At 44.8% G+C, this 19,514-nt stretch overlaps 1 protein-coding gene across 2 annotated transcripts in view; it reads left to right on the top strand.

Annotated features, from left to right (window-relative positions):
- LOC147121212 (clathrin heavy chain linker domain-containing protein 1-like) overlaps positions 1-19,514 on the top strand; it is a 155,594-nt gene that overhangs the window by 1,158 nt on the left and 134,922 nt on the right. For both annotated transcript variants that reach the window (XM_085981359.1, XM_085981358.1), the window contains exon 2: positions 7,168-7,355. In XM_085981359.1, the coding sequence (XP_085837485.1) occupies positions 7,168-7,355 (188 nt within the window). The remainder of the gene's footprint in view (positions 1-7,167; positions 7,356-19,514) is intronic.

Genomic DNA, 19,514 nt, shown 5'->3' with positions numbered 1-19,514 from the left:
TGGGACAGTCAAGACAGCGGAACCATTGCTTTAGCACCCCGATGACGTTCCATATGACTGCTGGCCACAAGTTGTGGAAGGGAGTCACCAGCCAGGTGTAGAGCAGATAGCCCTTGTCTATGAGCAGCTGCCCTCTGGTTCGACGTGCTGGCTGGAAGATTGTTGGCACACCGGACTGACGCAAGATGAAGGCATCGTGACTGCTGCCAGGATACCAGGCATTCACCATCATGATGTGTTGGGCGTGGTCGAACAACAACTGCACATTAAGTGAGTGGTAGCCTTTGCGGTTATGGAACATCTCAGGATTGATATGCCATGTGTGCAGCAATGTACCCCGTAATTTATTTTGGGTGCATGTCCCCTTTAAGGGGCTGCGTGGCCCATTCACAGTTTCGCGCAGGCGTGGATTTTAACATTGCAAAAGCCGGTCCCGGGCTGTGCGGGACCAGCAGAAATCTGGGCAACCACGCAGCTTATAGGGAATGATGGTGTGCAGTTGATGGCACCCTGCACCATGGGGAAGCCCAATATCCTGGTAAAGCCACATGCGCTTCCTCCTGCTTCTCTCAGAAAGAAGACAATGAAGGCGCTTCTGTGACTTCCCAGATGCAGCGAGGGATGGCAAACTGGGAGATGTTAGCTATGTCACCTGCTCCAGACTGGAAAGATCCGATGACGCCGAAATTGAGGGCCAGGGTGACCTTGAGGACCACCGAGAAAGCCGTCGTTGCGCTGCTCTGAGGCTGCAGATCTGGTTGCAGGAGGTGGCAGAGGTCTGTGACCACCTCCTTGGTGAAGCGGAGCCTCCTAATACACTTGTCCTGGCTTAGGTGCAGGTAGGAGAAGTGCTCCCTGAAGACCCTTGGTGGGTAAGGCCTCCTGCTGAATACCCTCCTGCCCCTCATTCTCCTCCCTCTGCAAGCATTTTGTCCTCTTCGCTGCCTCCGCTCCATCATACTCGAGCACGAGGTGGACTGCAAGTAGAGCCCCCAAGGTGTTCTCCACTTGCAACAACACTCTCAGTCACCTGAACTTACACAGAACCAGTAGAAATGAAAAAGCAAGTCAGCTGCTGGGAGTCCTTCCTGCTGCTGAACGCATGGTCAGCTGGTCGAGATTAGGAGGGGGCATTAAATGAAGCGGCAGCATCCAAAATGGCAGATCATACGCCAAATCAACATTGCGCACTCATTGACGTCACAATCTACCTCGCAACGAGCGGGGGCAATGGCAGCACTGCCGGCCTGCCCAAAAGCCGGCCGTCACGCGAACCACCGGAAGCGAGGCCACCGCCATTTTTTCTTTCAAACTGGCCTCAACAGCCAGCGTTAAAGGCACCAATTTCACGGCCCTTGTATTTGTATAACGTCTTTCACATAGTAAAATGTCCCAAGGCGCTTCACAGGAGTGTTATCAAACACAATTTGACAATGTGCCACATAAGGAGATACTAGGGCAGATGACCAAAAGCTTGGTCAAAGAGGTAGGTTTTAAGGAGCGTCTTAAAGGAGGAAAGAGAGGTAGAGCGGCAGAGAGGTTTAGGGAGGGAATTCCAGAGCTTAGGTCCTTGGCAGCTGAAGGCACGGCCACCAATGGTGGAGCAATTAAAATCAGGGATGCTCAGGAGGCCAGAATTTAAGGAAGGCAGATATGTCGGGCGTTTGCAGGGCTGGAGGAGATTACAGCGGGCCGAGGCCTTTGAGGGATTTGAAAACAAGGATGAGAATTTTAAACTCGAGACGATCCTTATCCAGGAGCCAATGTAGGTCAGCGAACACAGGGGTGATGAGTGAACAGCACTTGGTGAGAGTTAGGACACGGGCAGCAGAGTTTTGGATGACCTCAAATTTAGGGAGGGTAGTATGTGGGAAACCGGCCAGAAGTTGCTTTAGAATAGTCAGGTCTAGAGGGAACAAAGGCATGGTTGAGGGTTTCAGCAGCAGATGAGCTGAGGTGGGACAGAGTCTGGCGATGTTACGGAGGTGGAAATAGGCGATCTTAGTTATAGAAACATAGAAGATAGGAGCAGGAGTAGGCCATTCGGCCCCTCGAGCCTGCTCCGCCATTCAATGAGATCATGGCTGATCATCCAAATTCAGTACCCTGTCCCTGCCTTCTCCCCATATCCCTTGATCCCTTTAGCCTTAAGAAATATATCCAACTCCTTACTGAATATATTTAATGAACTGGCCTCCACCGCCCTCTGTGGCAGAGAATTCCACAGGTTCACCACTCTCTGGGTGAAGAAATTCCTCCTCATCTCAGTCCTAAATGGCTTACCCCTTATCCTTAGAATATGACCCCTAGTTCTGGACTCCCCGACCATCGGGAACATCCTTCCTGCACCTAGTCTGTCCAGGCCTGACAGAATTTTATAGGTTTCGATGAGATCCCCTCTCAATCTTCTAAACTCCAGTGAGTACAAGCCCAATCGACACGATCTCTCCGCATACGTCATTCCTGCCATCCCAGGTATCAGCCTGGCGAATCTTCGCTGCACTCCCTCCATGGCAAGAACATCCTTCCTCAGATAAGGCGACCAAAACTACACACAATGCTCAAGGTGTGGTCTCACCAAGGCCCTGTACAACAGCAGCAAGAAATCCTTGTTCCTGTACTCGAACCCTCTTGCTACGAAGGCCAACATACCATTTGTCTTCTTAACCGCCTGCTGCACCTGCATGCTTACCTTCAGCGACTGGTGCACAAGAACACCCAGGTCACTTTGCACTTCCCCTTCTCCCAATCCATTGCCATTCAAATAATAATCTGCCTTCCTGTTTTTGCCACCAAAGTGGATAACCTCACATTTATCCACATTATAGTGCATTTGCCATGTTTCTGCCCAATCACCCAACCTGTCCAAATCGTACTGGAGTTTCACGACATCCTCCTCACAGCATACCCTCCCACCCAGCTTTGTCTCGTCTGCAAATTTGGAGATACTACATCCAATTCCTTCGTCCAGATCATTAATATATATTGTGAACAGCTGGGGTCCTAGGACTGATCCTTGTGGTACCCCACTAGTCACTGCCTGCCACTCGGAAAATGACCCGTTTATTCCAACTCTTTGTTTTCTATCTGCCAACCAGTTCTCTATCCAAGTCAATACCTTGCCCCCAATCCCATGTGCCTTAATTTTGCAAGCTAATCTCTTATGCGGGACCTTATCGAAAGCCTTCTGAAAGTCCAAATACACCACATCCACTGGTTCTCCCTTATCTATTTTACCAGTTACATCCTCAAAAAATTCCCGTAGATTAGTCAAGCACGATTTACCTTTTGTAAATCCATATTGACTTTGTCCGATCCTGTCACTGCTTTCCAAGTGCTCTGCTATTACATCTTTTATAATGGACTCTAGCATTTTCCCCACTACCGATGTCAGGCTTACCGGTCTATAATTCCCCGCTTTTTCTCTACCACCTTTTTTGAATAGTGGGGTAATATTAGCTACCCTCCAATCCATGGGTTCTGTTCCAGAGTCTATCGAGTTCTGGAAGATGACCAGCAATGCATCTACTATCTCCAGGGCCACTTCCTTAAGTACCCTAGGATGTAGATTATCAGGCCCTGGGGATTTTTCGGCCTTCAATCCCGTCAACTTTCCCAACACCATTTCCCTACAAATACTGATTTCTTGCAGTTCCTCCCTCTCATTAGTCCCTATGTTCCCCGACATTTCTGGGAGGTTATTTGTATCCTCCTTTGTGAAGACAGAACCAAAATATGTATTTAATTGGTCTGCCATTTCTTTGTTCCCCATTATAAATTCCCCTGATTCTGACTGTAAGGGACCTACGCTTGACTTCACCAATCTTTTTCTCTTCACATATCTATAAAAGCTTTTACAGTCAGTTTTTATGTTCCCTGCAAGTTTACTTTCATAATCTATTTTCGCCCTCTTATGTTCCCTGCAGGCTTACTCTCATACTCTATTTCCCCCCTCTTAATTCATCCCTTTGTCTCCTTTGCTGAATCCTAAACTGCTCCCAATCCTCAGGTTTGCTGCTTTTTCTGGCCAATTTATATGTCCTCTCTTTGGATCTTATGTTATCCCAAATTCCCTTGTTAGCCATGGTTGAGTCACCTTTTTTGATTTATTTTTATGCCAAACTGGGATAAACAAATTCTGTAGTTCATCCATGCGATCTTTATGGCACGGATATGTGGACAGAAGCTTATCTCGGGTCAAATATGACACCAGAACAGTCTGGTTCAGCTTCAGACAGTTGCCAGGGAGAGGGATGGAGTCGGTGGCTAGGGAACGGAGTTTGTTGCTGGGGGGGGGCCGAAGACAATGGCTTCGGTCTTCCCAATATTTAGTTGGAGGAAATTTCTGCTCATCCAGTACTGGATGTCGGATATGCAGTGTGACAATTTAGAGACAGTGGAGAGGTCGAGAGAGGTGGTGGTGAGGTAGAGCTGAGTGCCGACAGTGCACATGTGGTAACTGATGCTGTGTTTTTGGATGCTGTCACCGAAGGGCAGGATGTAGATGAAAAATAGGAGTGGGCCAAGGATAGATCCTTGGATGACACCAGAGGTAACAGTGCAGGAGTGGGAAGAGAAGCCATTGTAGGTGATTCTCTGTACAGTGTAGAAAAGCATTATGGCCCAGAAATTCGGGTCCCAACGCGTGAGTACGCACGGGGTACTCACGCGTAGGCCCAACAAAAGTGCCGGTTTCGTGCATGCAATGCATCGGAGAGGCAGCGCGTGCGCATTGAACTTACGTTTTTTTCCAGGTTTTTCCGGGAGGGTAAGTCTCCAGGAGTTACACTTTTAAAAAGCAGTCGCAAGGCCTGCTTTTAACAAGGCAAGTGGTGAATTAATTAAAATTAAAACATTTTTTCCACAGGTTTATTATTTTTAAATAAATACTTTAAAGAAAGGTAAGTTTATTTTTAGCCCCGTTAGAAAATATAATTAATTTTCTCAAATTTAAATTATTGTTTATAATAGTTATTGCATGTAATTTATAGTTTATTTTAAAAATGTGATGTTTAAAAAAAAAAAAAAAAATATTTGAGGTTTTAGTGATGTTTTGGGGCTTATAGTATTTATAGGTTTGACAGCTCTTCCTGTCAAACTTATGAATGAAGCACTCCCTGCTACCATTGGCTCTCCATGGCCCACGTGATCCCAGGGGACGCTTCGAACTAACTGCATCCCTGGGATACGCAAGCACTGCGTGCCGGCAGTTGGAGGAGGCCCAGGATCTGAATCTCACGCGGGCCCACAGCTTAACGGCCGGCGCGCTAGGTAAGTGCAGGTCGGGGGCTTGCACCCGCAGGAAGCCCCCGACCCGAATTTCTGGGCCTATGTGTACAGAGTAGAGAAACATTACATATACATCGAGTGGAGACATATAATATATACAGCGAGTAGAGAAACATTAAGGCCCGGAATTTGCGGTTGTAATGACGGCGAAACTGTCAGTACTCACCGTCGTTACTGTGTAAAACTGACAGCAACTTCTGCCATCCACACATACGCAGTTAAATGCAGAAATCCGGAAATTGCTGTCGGTGATACCCTGCTCCAACAACAACAACTTGTATTTATATAGCACCTTTAACGTAGCAAAACGTCCCAAGGCACTTAACAAGAGCGGTAGCAATAAAAACATTTATGACACTGAGCCACAGAAGGAGATATCAGGACAGGTGACCAAAAGCTTGGTCACTGAGGTAGGTTTTAAGGAACATCTAAAAGGAGGAGCGAGAGGCAGAGAGATTTAGGGAGGGAATTCCAGAGCTTAGGGCTAATGCAGTTGAAAGCACGGCCGCCAATGCTCCTCCACAGGGTGCGTTGTTGCAGCCTTCGCAGATGCAGTCAACACAATCATTGATTTGATGTGAACTTTAAATTTTGTACGCACTACTCTTGCTGTTAAAAGCATTGAAGATGTTAAGCTTTGTTGAATGAGGTGTTACTGAGTTTTTTTAATGGCGTACTAAGTCATAATTACTGCTGAACATGCTCTCTGGCCCTGAAAAACTAATTTTATAAGTGTGGAGTGTCATTCCCTCTATCCATGATAAAAATGTCATGATTTTTTAAAATAATTAAATTAAATTTTTTTTAAAAGTTTGTTTATGATATTTAAGCTTCTACCTTAATTCCATGTATATGTCCCAATCTTTATTTCACTTTCTTTAAAATGATTAAAAAGTGAATTTCAATCTGTGCTTTTTACTTCCTGCATTGCTGTCTGTGAGAATTCTTCAATCAGGGCCATTGAGCTTCTGCTCGATTCCGCTGGTTTTTTCGGCGCAATTCCCTCCTGCCTCCACCCCGATATCACCATAACTGGCGCAAAAATCACAAAATTTTAAGCGCAAATCAAGTTCAGCGCCACTTGAGTTTCCGCAATCTTTTGCACTAGTTTTAAAAACATCCACTAGAAGCAGGCCCCACCCACAAATCTGGCCACACCCCAGGGTGAATTAATCACCATTGGGAGTTTCCGATAACTGCACTCATTTGCAGGCCTTCGAGGAGGCTCCAAAATTAAGCTGGATCTTTTGGGCGCAAGGAAACTAATAGGTACGTTTTGAAAGGTTTTGAATGAATTTTTTTAATTTACTAAGGAACTGACTACTGTATCCCAATCTAGCTAAAAAATAATTTTGTATATTTTTTTTTAGTCATTTTCAGTCATTTAAAACCGGGTTACTCACAGGTGGTGGATTGACACTGATTTAAAATGCTTATTTTTTGTGATAAACTAATTTTCAGCTGTATTAATCAAACTGCATTAAGTTATCAATCTTAAATATATCAAGGAATATTTTTTAAATGCAAAAATGTTTTTTTTTTAATTACGTTTTAAAATGCTGCCCGATTGCGCTGATTCATGGCAGATTTTGTGTTCGGCGATATGCAAATAAGTTTCAGCGGAAACTGGTGGGGGGGAACCACTTTTCAAAACAGGCGCAATTTATGGCGCATTTTGCGCCAGAATCATCAAGTGCACCCTAAGTGGAAACTCTACCCCGTAGTGAGCAGAGAAACATATATAGAAAAGCAGCTTGTAAAGAAACTTTACATATAGTGAGTTAAAAATAAAATTTATGGAAGATATATGAAAGTGTTGTATTGAAGTATGTAAAATACATTTTTCTTTTATTTTATTTAAATTTTATATTTGCATAGGTCATTGAGAATACAACAGCATACAAAAATATCCTCACATCTATCAAACAGGAGTATGACAAAAGCATCAATATTTTACACAAAGGACAAGAAGACGCTCTGTTTCTACAGAGGAAGTTGAAATCAATGGCTTCTGAGCCGATGACTCTCGTTGCTTACAAGAAAAGAGCCAGTCAGCTTCAATACAAGTAAGAAAGGAATCCTTGGTGGAGACCTTGTAGCAGCTACAGTAACTTATCAGTCTTCTTTGTTGTGGTTTACAATGTTTTGATGTTTCAAACAGAGTAGATGGTGACTTTCAGAGCATAACCTCGGCCCCTATCACATACATATTTTTTATCCACACTTTTTGTTTGTGCTTTTTTTTCCCACATGGTTGTTGATGTAAGAAAAAGGAGTCTCACACATTAAGTAACTTTAAAGTAAGCTTTAAACAACTTATAATCACACTATATACAAGAGAGGTCTTCACCATGCCTCTGGTAGAAGCCCCTTACAATACTGAGGAGTTCACTATTTATACCAGTCCAACAGGAAGTGACATATGACAGGAAGTGATGTATGTACAAAGTTCACAGTTCATAGTTCACAGTTCACAGGAAGTGATGCACATAACTTCCCGGAAGTTATTATTATTATCACATTCTTCCCTCCTGCAGGATTAGAAGGCTGTGGTCTTCCTTTTGTTCCGCAGCCGGCGAACGAGGAAGAGTCGCACCCGTTTGGGTTCCCGTCGTAGAGGGTCGCTGGTCCGCTTACATGCGGTTGGCCATTGGTCAGAGTCTGTGTGGCCTGGATTACCCTGTGAAGGGTCGGGGAGATCATGGCTTCGTGTACGAGCCCCAATAGGTTCAAAGTCGGTCTGCCTCTGTTCAGAGGGAGGTGCAGAGCTGGTCTGTGGCGGATCAGTACTTTCGTGCGCGGTACTGGGAGGGTCGCAACTTTGAGTACGGGGTTCTACCGGCACCAAGCTAGTTGGTGTCCGATTAGGATCTTGGAGAGGGGTACCCGATAGATTCCAAGAGTTTCCTGGTGAAATATCATCACCCGATGTCCCACTAGGTCCTGGCGGGCAGGGAGCCAGATCCCGTAATGATACGGTAGATTCTCGGCCGTCGGGATATCGTATGTTTGCATAGGTGGGGTTGGCATTGGTTAGTTCGACCTCGTCTACGAGGGGTTCATTTTTAGACGTCCGAACGTATCTTCGGAGTAGTACCGGTCCAGGAGTAGTTAGCCATGACGGGAGTGATATCCCATGAGATGAGCGACGCTGGAATCCAAAGAACCGCTCATGAGGTGTAGTATTTGTGGCTGTAGAAAGAAGGGACCGTATAGAGTGCAATGCATCCGGAAGCACTGCTTCCCATTGCTGGTCTGGTAGGCCCCGAGATCTTAAAGCAAGACGTACGGAATTCCAGATGATACCGTTATACCTCTCTACCTGCCCATTTCCGATGGGATGGTATGGTGTTGTTTTGCTTGTAGCAACTCCCCGTTCTGAGAGGTAGTCCTTGAGTTCCTTTGACATAAAGGATGGACCCCGATCTGAGTGAATATAAGCCGGCATGCCACAGAGAGAAAATACCTGCTCAAGGCAGCAGATTACTGTGGACGCCAGCATATTGGAGCAGGGGAAGGCAAACGGAAAACGTGAATATTCATCAATCATGGTGAGCAAATATGTGTTCCGAGTTGAAGAGGGCACTGGGCCCTTAAAATCAATGCTAAGTCGTTGCATCGGTTGGGTTGCATGTATGAGTATACCATCTGAGGGGCGGAAGAACTGAGGTTTTAATTCCGCACAAAGCCGGCATTCTGAGCATATTTTCTTTACATCTCCAGTAGAAAAAGGGAGATTCCGTGATCGTACGAAATGTAGCATGCGCGTAACGCCAGGATGACACAATCCATTATGGACATCTATGAGAGTAGAGGACGACATAGTGGAGCAGAATGCCCGTGTGAGGGTGTCCGGGGCCACATTCTCCTTGCCAGGTCGATAGTGAATGGTATAACCAAAAGAGGCCAGTTCCATCCTCCAAAGTTGTATTTTATTATTCTTAATTTTGGTTCGTTTCCGATTATCGAGCATGAAGGCGACTGATCGCTGGTCCATAATTAATGTAAAGTGCTGGCGAGCTAGAAAATGGTTCCACTTCCGTACTGCCTCTATGATGGCTGTGGCTTCCTTCTCAACCGGAGGATAATGTAGCTCGGCACCTTGTAAGGTCCTGGACATAAATGCTACAGGACGACCTTCCTGATTTAGAGTAGCCGAGATCGCCACCTCCGAGGCATCACATTCGACTATGAAAGGGAGATTCTCATCAATGGAGTGAAGAGCCGCTTTCTCCAACTGTTTTTTGAGAAGGTTAAAGGCTGCAACAGCCGCCGTTTCCAATGGAAATGATCTCGCATGCAGCAAGGGTTGGATTCTGTCTGAAAAATGAGGAATCCATTTAGCGTAGTATGCAAACAGACCGAGAGCCCGACGTAAAGAAGCCGGATTCTTAGGTGACGGGAGCTCTTGGAGCGGGCGAAGTCTTTCTGGGTCTGGCTTAATGATACCATTGCCTACGCAGTAGCCAAGGATGTTGATGGTCGGTTGCGACTCAACAGATTTGGATTCATTCAGGGTTAAATTACGGCGATGGATGGCATCCCGAAATTTTTGGAGGTTGGCGTCGTGTTCCTGTTGATTGTGACCTGCAATGGAAATGTTATCAAGATAGGGAAAAGTGTCCCTTAGGTTTTCCTGCTTAACCAGGCCATCCATTGCCCGTTGGAAGACAGCCACTCCATTAGTAACCCCGAATGGGAGGCGATGAAATTGGTACAGCCGTCCATTAGCCTCAAAGGCCGTGTACTGCTTATCTGAGACCTTCAAGGGTACCTGATGATAGGCACTTTTTAAATCGTAAGTTGAGAACACTTTGTATTCGGCCAGTTTATTAACCATATCATCAATGCGTGGCAATGGGTAGGCGTCCAAGTCAGTATATTGATTGATGGTTTGCGAATAATCAATGCATAGTCGCTGTTTGTGAGGTTTTAGAGGGTTCTTGACAATGACGACTTGAGCCCGCCAGGGCGACGAACATGGTTCGATGATATCCTCTGCTAGAAGTCGAGAGATTTCAGCCTCAATAAAAGATTGGTCTTCCTGATTAAAGTGCCGCGATTTCGTTATTATTGGTTTGCATCGAGGCGGAATACTGGCAAATAATGAGGGTTCATCAAGTGAAGCTGCTGACAATGCACAAAACGGTAATTTAGACGGTATATTAGAAATAGTAAGTCCGGGTTTGGATCCACCGAACTCAATGGTGAGTTTCTTATGCTGTTTTTGGAAGTCCAGCCCTAAGAGGAGATCACTACATAAGTCCTTGAGCACCGAAAGTCGGGTGGAGGGATACATACGACCATGAAGTGTCATATCAACAACACAAAAGCCGGAGATTCTGCTATTAAGTGATGACTGAGCCATCGCAATTGCCTGGTCCGATGGGAAGATATGTAGTTTCAATTTCGCAACAATCTGTTCTTTAATGAAACTATCAGTACTTCCTGAGTCAATTAAGGCATCTAAGGTATGCCCTTTAATTGAAACTTTTGTAGCTGCATGAAACAGGTTCTGTGGGCAAGCAGCTGTAATTGGTGTCATTGCAGAGAGAGTGGCTAAAACTCTCGGTGTGCTTCGGGAGAGAGCTCGAGAGGAAGCTTGATAGGTCCTAGCTGGAGCATCTTGATAGGCCCTAATTGGGGCAGTTCGGTAGGCCTTAGCTGGATAGGCCCTCGTAGAGGCTCTTGATTGGCAAACTTTAGCAGTGTCCTTTTTTTTTGCAATGACTGCAGAACGCATTGTAGGCAGGGCAGAGTTTCCTAGGGTGAAAAGCATCTCCACAAAAGAAGCATTTCTTCCTAGATTGCCAAGAGGCTGCTAAAGTGGGGTCATCCTCCTCTTCTTCATCAGAATTATCAGGATTAGATTCCTCCATGATAGGGTTCACCTGAGACCACTTGGATTGTCTGGTTGCAGTTACAGCAGCAGATCGAGATCTGGGCAGCTGATAGAGGTCTGCATTTCTCTTTGCCAAATCCAGAGAACAAGCTAGGTCAAAAGCTTTTTGTAGCTCAAGTGTTTTACTTTCTAGTAGACGCTGGCGTATAAATGGAGAGGCAATCCCGCAGATGAAAGCATCGCGAATCATTTCTTCGCGGTACAGCTCAGCTGAGGCTGCCTGAAAGTTACAATCTATGCTGAGCCTGCGAAGTCCTTGAAGGAATTCGTTAATCGATTCCCCTGGCCCTTGTCAGGCTGTGGCCAGTAGATGTCTAGCATAGACCTCATTTGGAGTCTTGGCATACAGTTTTTTAAGCGCCCGAATCACCTCATCGTAATTATCCCATTCATCAACATATTCAAACACTGTTGGAGTCACATAGTTGATAAGTATCCTCAGTTTAGTAGGAGCATCCGCGTTACATTCATCAAGGAAATTCTCAAAAGTACGGTACCAATGCTTCCATACCCTGCCAGCTGCTGGCGTGTTTGGGTCCAAGTCCAGACGAGTAGGTTTAAGGATCTTTTCCATGATGGGTGGTTCCCTGGATCCTTAACTCCGAGTTTGTCCGAAGGTCTAGTATTTGTGAGTGTAAATACTAAGTTGTTTAAATTGATGTAAGAAAAAGGAGTCTCACACATTAAGTAACTTTAAAGTAAGCTTTAAACAACTTATAATCACACTATATACAAGAGAGGTCTTCACCATGCCTCTGGTAGAAGCCCCTTACAATACTGAGGAGTTCACTATTTATACCAGTCCAACAGGAAGTGACATTTGACAGGAAGTGATGTATGTACAAAGTTCACAGTTCATAGTTCACAGTTCACAGTTCACAGGAAGTGATGCACATAACTTCCCGGAAGTTATTATTATTATCACAGTTGTCTTTCATTTTGCCAGTGCAATTCACACTCCATCTAGAGCCATCCTTTGTTTCTTAACCTGTCCCATTACCATCTCCTCTTGCCGTGATTATCTCTTAATGCCTCTTTACTTCTCCTGCCTTCCATCCTATCACAGACCTTCCTTTTTGTTCTTTCATCCCCTCCCCCATTTCCCAGCCCCTAAATCTGTTTATTTTCCTGCTTGTTTCCAGTTCTGATGAAAGGTCTTTGACCTGAAACGTTAACTCTGTTTCTCTCTCCACGGATGCTGCCTGGCCTGCTGAGCTTTTCCAGCATTTTCTGTTGTTATTTCAGATTTCCAGCATCCGCAGTATTTTGCTATTGTAGATGGTGACATCGATTTATATTGAAACATATAAAAAGAAGGGATTAATACAATTGTAATGAAGGATGTTAGCTCTGATGATGTGGAATCTGTATGGGTAGAATTGAGAAATACTAAGGGGAAAAAAAACATTAGTGGGAGTGGTATATAGACCTCCCAACAGTAAGGCGGAGGTTGGGGATGGCATTAAAAGGGAAATTAAAGAAGCGTGCAATAAGGGCACAGCAGTCATCATGGGTGACTTTAATCTACATATAGATTGGGCCAACCAAATTAGTAACAATACCGTGGAGGAGGATTTCCTGGAGTGTTTACGGGATGGTTTCCTGGACCAATATGTCGAGGAACCAACCAGAGATCAGACCATCTTAGACTGGATATTATGTAACGAGAAAGGATTAATTAGCAATCTTGTTGTACGAGGCCCCTTGGGTCGGAGCGATCATAATATGATCGAATTCTTCATTAAGATGGAGAATGAAGTAGTTGACTCAGAGACTAGGGTCCTCAATTTAAATAAAGGATGGTCTGAGGAGCGAGTTGGGTAGGATTGATTGGGGAATGGCACTCAAAGGGTTGACAGTGGATAGGCAATGGCAAACATTCAAAGACCGAATGGATGAGCTACAGAATTTGTTCATCCCAGTTTGGCATAAAAATAAAACAAAAAAGGTGACTCAACCGTGGCTAACAAGGGAAATTAGGGATAGCATAAGATCCAAGGAGACGACATATAAATTGGCCAGAAAAAGCAATAATCCTGAGGATTGGGAGCAGTTTAGGATTCAACAAAGGAGGACAAAGGGATTAATTAAGAAAGGGAAAGTAGAATATAAGAGTAAGCTAGCAGGAAACATAAAAACTGACTGTAAAAGCTTTTATAGATATGTGAAGAGAAAAAGATTGGTGAAGTCAAGCGTAGGTCCCTTGCAGTCAGAATCAGGGGAATTTATAATGGGAAACAAAGAAATGGCAGACCAACTAAATTCATACTTTGGTTCTGTCTTCACAAAGGAGGACACAAATAACCTCCCAGAGATGCTGGGGAACATAGGGTCTGATGAAAGGGTGGAACTGAATGAAATCAGTATTTGTAAGGAAATGGTGTTAGGAAAATTGATGGGACTGAAGGCCGATAAATCCCCAGGGTCTGATAATCTACATCCCAGGGTACTTAAGGAAGTGGCCCTAGAAATAGTAGATGCATTGCTGGTCATCTTCCAGAACTCGATAGACTCTGGAACAGTACCCGTGGATTGGCGGGTAGCTAATGTTACCCCACTATTCAAAAAAGGTGGTAGAGAAAAAGCAGGGAATTATAGACCGGTAAGCCTGACACCGGTAGTGGGGAAAATGCTAGAGTCTATTATAAAAGATGTAATAGCAGAGCACTTGGAAAGCAGTGACAGGATCGGACAAAGTCAACATGGATTTACAAAAGGTAAATCATGCTTGACTAATCTACTGGAATTTTTTGAGGATGTAACTGGTAAAATAGATAAGGGAGAACCAGTGGATGTGGTGTATTTGGACTTTCAGAAGGCTTTCGATAAGGTCCCACATAAGAGATTAGCGTGCAAAATTAAGGCACATGGGATTGGGGGCAAGGTATTGACTTGGATAGAGAACTGGTTGGCGGACAGAAAGCAAAGAGTTGGAATAAACGGGTCTTTTTCCGAGTGGCAGGCAGTGACTAGTGGGGTACCGCAAGGATCGGTCCTAGGACCCCAGCTGTTCACAATATATATTAATGATCTGGACGAGGGAATTGGATGTAATATCTCCAAATTTGCAGACGACACAAATCTGGGTGGGAGGGTATGCTGTGAGGGGGATGTTGTGAAACTCAAGTACGATTTGGACAGGTTGGGTGATTGGGCAGAAACATGGCAAATGCACTTTAATGTGGATAAATGTGAGATTATCCACTTTGGTGGCAAAAACAGGAAGGCAGATTATTATTTGAATGGCAATAGATTGGGAGAAGGGGAAGTGCAAAGAGACCTGGGTGTTCTTGTGCACCAGTCGCTGAAGGTAAGCATGCAGGTGCAGCAGGCGGTTAAGAAGGCAAATGGTATGTTGGCCTTCGTAGCAAGAGGGTTCGAGTACAGGAACAAGGATGTCTTGCTACAGTTGTACAGGGCCTTGGTGAGACCGCACCTCGAGTATTGTGTGCAGTTTTGGTTGCCTTACCTGAGGAAGGACGTTCTTGCCATGGAAGGAGTGCAGCGAAGATTCACCAGGCTGATACCTGGGATGGCAGGAATGACGTATGAGGAGAGATTGTGTCGATTGGGCTTATACTCACTGGAGTTTAGAAGATTGAGAGGGGATCTCATCGAAACCTATAAAATTCTGTCAGGCCTGGACAGACTAGATGCAGGAAGGATGTTTCTGATGGCCGGGGAGTCCAGAACCAGGGGTCATAGTCTAAGGATAAGGGGTAAGCCATTTAGGACTGAAATGAGGAGGAATTTCTTCACCCAGAGAGTGGTGAACCTTTGGAATTCTCTGCCACAGAGGGCGGTGGAGGCCAGTTCATTAAATATATTCAAGAAAGAGTTGGATATATTTCTTAAGGCTAAAGGGATTAAGGGATATGGGGAGAAGGCAGGGACAGGGTACTGAATTTGGATGATCAGCAATGATCTCATTGAATGGCGGAGCAGGCTCGAAGGGCCGAATGGCCTACTCCTGCTCCTATCTTTTATGTTTCTATGATGCAGTGTTTGACTGCACTTCCTTGTTTGTCAGGGCAACAAGAAAAAGGCTTATTTAAAGAATAAATTAAAATGTTCATTTTTTAGACAATTGCATTAATTATAAAGATTTCAAGTAATACATTTTACTAATTTCAAAACATAGGTATTCAAAAAGGGTGCAATACAATTTTTAAGAGAGAATATATAAACATCATGGCCCTGAAATTGTACGGGGGTTTTGCCGGTCTCCTGCTGTAACTTTGGCAGGAGATCAGCGGAACAAAGTTTCCGTGGGGCGTTGTAAGGGGTGAAACCTCCAACTGCCTTTTATAAAGCAAATGACAGACAGGGGTGCACCAGGATCAGGGGCAAGGACTCCTAAGCCGAAAATCCCACTCATGAGCCTCAGTCAGGATCTGACGTTGTTGTGCCGATTGAGTAGAGGTGTACTGACCTCCATATGTGGATGGACTTCCTGGTGAGGACCAGGCTAGCCAAACAGCCTGGATCCCCAAAGAAGTATGAATTACAAATAAAATTAAAAATCACAGATCTTGTTCAGGAGCCGACAGGACCAGTGCTAGTGTTGAGGTGTGGCCTATGTAATCCTGCCACCTATGGACAGACAGGCGGCTGTTGGAGTTTCTAGTAGGCATGGGCTGCAGCTGCAGAAGATGCACCCAATGTGGCGCTTGCACCTGTCTGCCTCATGCTAATGAAGTGCCCTCCAATTAACCCCACAAATTACAGCAGGTTCAGTGTTGGAGGGAACCGTTAGGTGAGATCCCAGCCCTTTAGCTGGGACCATGACTTAAGGAATTTTGACATAACTTTAGATGAAAACTTAGGCCTGAATTTTTTCTAGGGTGTTAGCGAGCGAGATCAGTGGCAGGTCGGGAACCCGCTGTCATCTCGTTCCCACGCGCCTTTCTCACAGGCGCATCTGTCATCGTGGAGCTGACCTGACTGGCAGCGTCCGGAGACCCAATTGAGATCGTTATCAGGTAGTTGACAGGCACTTAAGAGCCTTTTTTCACTTACTTTTTAAATTTCCTTGCATGGCCATGGGATTTACACAGCGCGGGAACCACGCCGGTCAACCTGAGGCATGAGTTCTGTGGACATTGCTCCAGCTGATTACTTGAAAGCATGGAAAACAAACCAAAATAAAAACATGTTGATTACATTAGCTAACAGATTGATGGAGATTCAGTTCTACTTGAAAAGCTACTGGTAAATGTTAATTCAGAAATTCCTGAAGGGATGTAAGTGCTACCCTGGATGGTGAGGGAAATAGATTTTTCACTGGCCATTCTCAGCTGTTACCTTCCAACTCAACAGTAATTGCAGTGAATTGATCTGCACTATAAAAAATGACATATATCATTTAAATACATTTTTGTGTTGTTTCTGGTCAGGTTTTTCTCACAGTATACTGTGATAGAAACATAGAACTGCCTTCTGTGGTAGAGAGTTCCACAGGTTCACTACTCTCTGGGTGAAGAAATTCCTCCTCGTCTCTGTCCTAAATGGCTTACCCCTTATCCTTAGACTGTGACCCCTGGTTCTGGACTCCCCGGCCATCGGGAACATCCTTCCTGCATCTAGTCTGTCTAGCCCTGTTAGAATTTGATAAGTTTCAATGAGATCCCCTCTCATTCTTCGAAACTCCAGCGAGTATAAGCTCAATCGGCCCAATCTCTCCTCATACGTCATTCCTGCCATCCCATGTATTAGTCTGGTGAATCTTCGCTGCACTCCCTCCATGGCAAGAACATCCTTCCTCAGATAAGGCGACCAAAACTGCACACAATACTCAAGATGTGGCCTCACCAAGGCCCTGTACAACTGCAGCGAGACATCCTTGTTCCTGTACTCGAACCCTCTTGCTACGAAGGCCAACATACCATTTGCCTTCTTAACCGCCTGCTGCACCTGCATGCTTACCTTCAGCGACTGGTGCACAAGGACACCCAGGTCCCGTTGCACTTCCCCTTCTCCCAATCTATTGCCGTTCAGATAATAATCTGCCTTCCTGTTTTTGCCACCAAAGTGGATAACCTCGCATTTATCCACATTATACTGCATCTGCCATGCATCTGCCCAATCACCCAACCTGTCCAAATCATACTGGAGTTTCTCGGCATCCTCCTCACAGCACACACGCCCGCCCAGCTTTGTGTTGTCTGCAAACTTGGAGATATTACATCTAGTTCCCTTGTCTAGATCATTAATATATATTGTGAATAGCTGGGGTCCTAGGACCGATCCCTGCGGTATCCCACTAGTCATTGCCTGCCACTCGGAAAAAGACCCATTTATTCCAACTCTTTGCTTCCTGTCTGCCAACCAGTTCTCTATCCAAGTCAGTACCTTGTCCCCAATCCCATGTGCTTTAACTTTACACGCTAATCTCTTATGCGGGACTTTATCGAAAGCCTTCCGAAAGTCCAAATACACCACATGCACTGGTTCTCCCTTATCTATTTTACCAGTTACATCCTCAAAAAATTCCAGCAGATTAGTGAAGCACGATTTACCTTTTGTAAATCCATGTTGACTTTGTCTGATCCTGTCACTGTTTTCCAAGTGCTCTGCTATTACATCTTTTATAATGGACTCTAGCATTTTCCCCACTACCGATGTCAGGCTTACCGGTCTATAATTCCCCGTTTTCGCTCTACCACCTTTTTTGAATAGTGGGGTAACATTAGCTACCCTCCAATCCATGGGAACTGTTCCAGAGACTATAGAATTTAGGAAGATGACCAGCAATGTATCTACTATTTCTAGGGCCACTTCCTTAAGTACCCTAGGATGTAGATTATCAGGCCCTGGGGATTTATCGGCCTTCAATCCCGTCAATTTCCCTATCACCATTTCCCTACAAATTCTGATTTCTTTCAGTTCCTCCCTCTCATTAGACCCTATGTTACCTGACATCTCTGGGAGGTTATTTGTGTCCTCCTTTGTGAAGACAGAACTAAAGTATGTATTTAATTGGTCTGCCATTTCTTTGTTCCCCATTATAAATTCCCCTGATTCTGACTGCAAGGGACCTACGCTTGACTTCAATCTTTTTCTCTTCACATATCTATAGAAGCTTTTACAGTCAGTTTTTATGTTCCCTGCAAGCTTACTCTCATACTCTATTTCCCCCCTCTTAATTAATCCCTTTGTCCTCCTTTGTTGAATCCTAAACTGCTCCCAATCCTCAGGTTTACTGCTTTTTCTGGCCAATTTACATATCCTCTCCTTGGATATTATGTGATTGTCCAGTTACACATTAAATCAAGTCATCAACCATAATAATTTCATTTTCATCACTCATTCCACTGGTTCAGTTTGCTTTCAGTCCCATAATATCTAATTTTTCAGTCTGAGACTTTAGGGGGAATTTCTGCGGACGTTCTCTCATTTGTCCATTGTTAACGTCAACGGAAGAGCTGCAGAAATCCCAGAAACACATTGTAAGTGTTACATCCGTGTATAATCAGACACAGACTGCGGAGAACGGTACAAACGGTGTTTACTCAACGTGGCTCAGACTGCAACTGAACTGTACAGATTACTACTCAACGTTATATACAGGTGTGGTCACTGCCGGTACTACAGTATACATGAGCTGTAAAAAGTAGTTCTCCCCCTTAAAGGTACATACATTACAATTCCTCCCCTTTTAGATTAACAGTACCATAACACTCATTTAACAATTAAATATCAAACTAATTACAATTAACACTTTTAACATGCAACATTAGCTGAAAATAGTCTATTTATAAATTCAGTCTTTGGGGAGGCTTCCTGATCCTTTCTGGATAGCGCCTTTCCCGAGTGTCTTGCTCTTGGTGTGGAGACGATTCTGGCCCCCTGTCGTCGGTTGGTTCATCAGCTTCCGATGCTACTGTTTCTGGGGTAGATGCTACCTGTACGTTGGGTTCATCACCAGGTACGTATGGGCGAGGCATGGGGTTGACTTGTTCCTGTGACTCTAGGATCTCGTCAGCATGGCATCTCACGATGCTCTCCCCAACGTCCACTGTGTACATTAGTGGGCCCTGCCGTGTGCATATTGTTCCTGGCTGCCATTTTTCTGTTTGGTAGTCGCGGGCCAAGACTGGTTGCCCTACATTGAAGCTCCTTGTTGGCTTCTCATGGATGTGCTGGAATTGCTTACTCTCAACATCTCTTCGTACGTTTGGTCTGAGCAAATCCAGGCGAGATCTTAACCTTCGGTTAAAGAACATCATGGCTGGGGCCTGGTTGGTGACTGCATGTGTTGCATTCCGGTAGGCGAACAGGAAATTGTCCACCTTGTGCTGCAGCGGAATGTTGTCATTGTACA

Source organism: Somniosus microcephalus, chromosome 3, assembly GCF_052327205.1.
Source record: "Somniosus microcephalus isolate GS21.2 chromosome 3, FLI_Smic_1.0, whole genome shotgun sequence".
NCBI lineage: Eukaryota > Metazoa > Chordata > Chondrichthyes > Squaliformes > Somniosidae > Somniosus > Somniosus microcephalus.
This window is presented reverse-complemented; position numbering and strand designations above follow the sequence as displayed.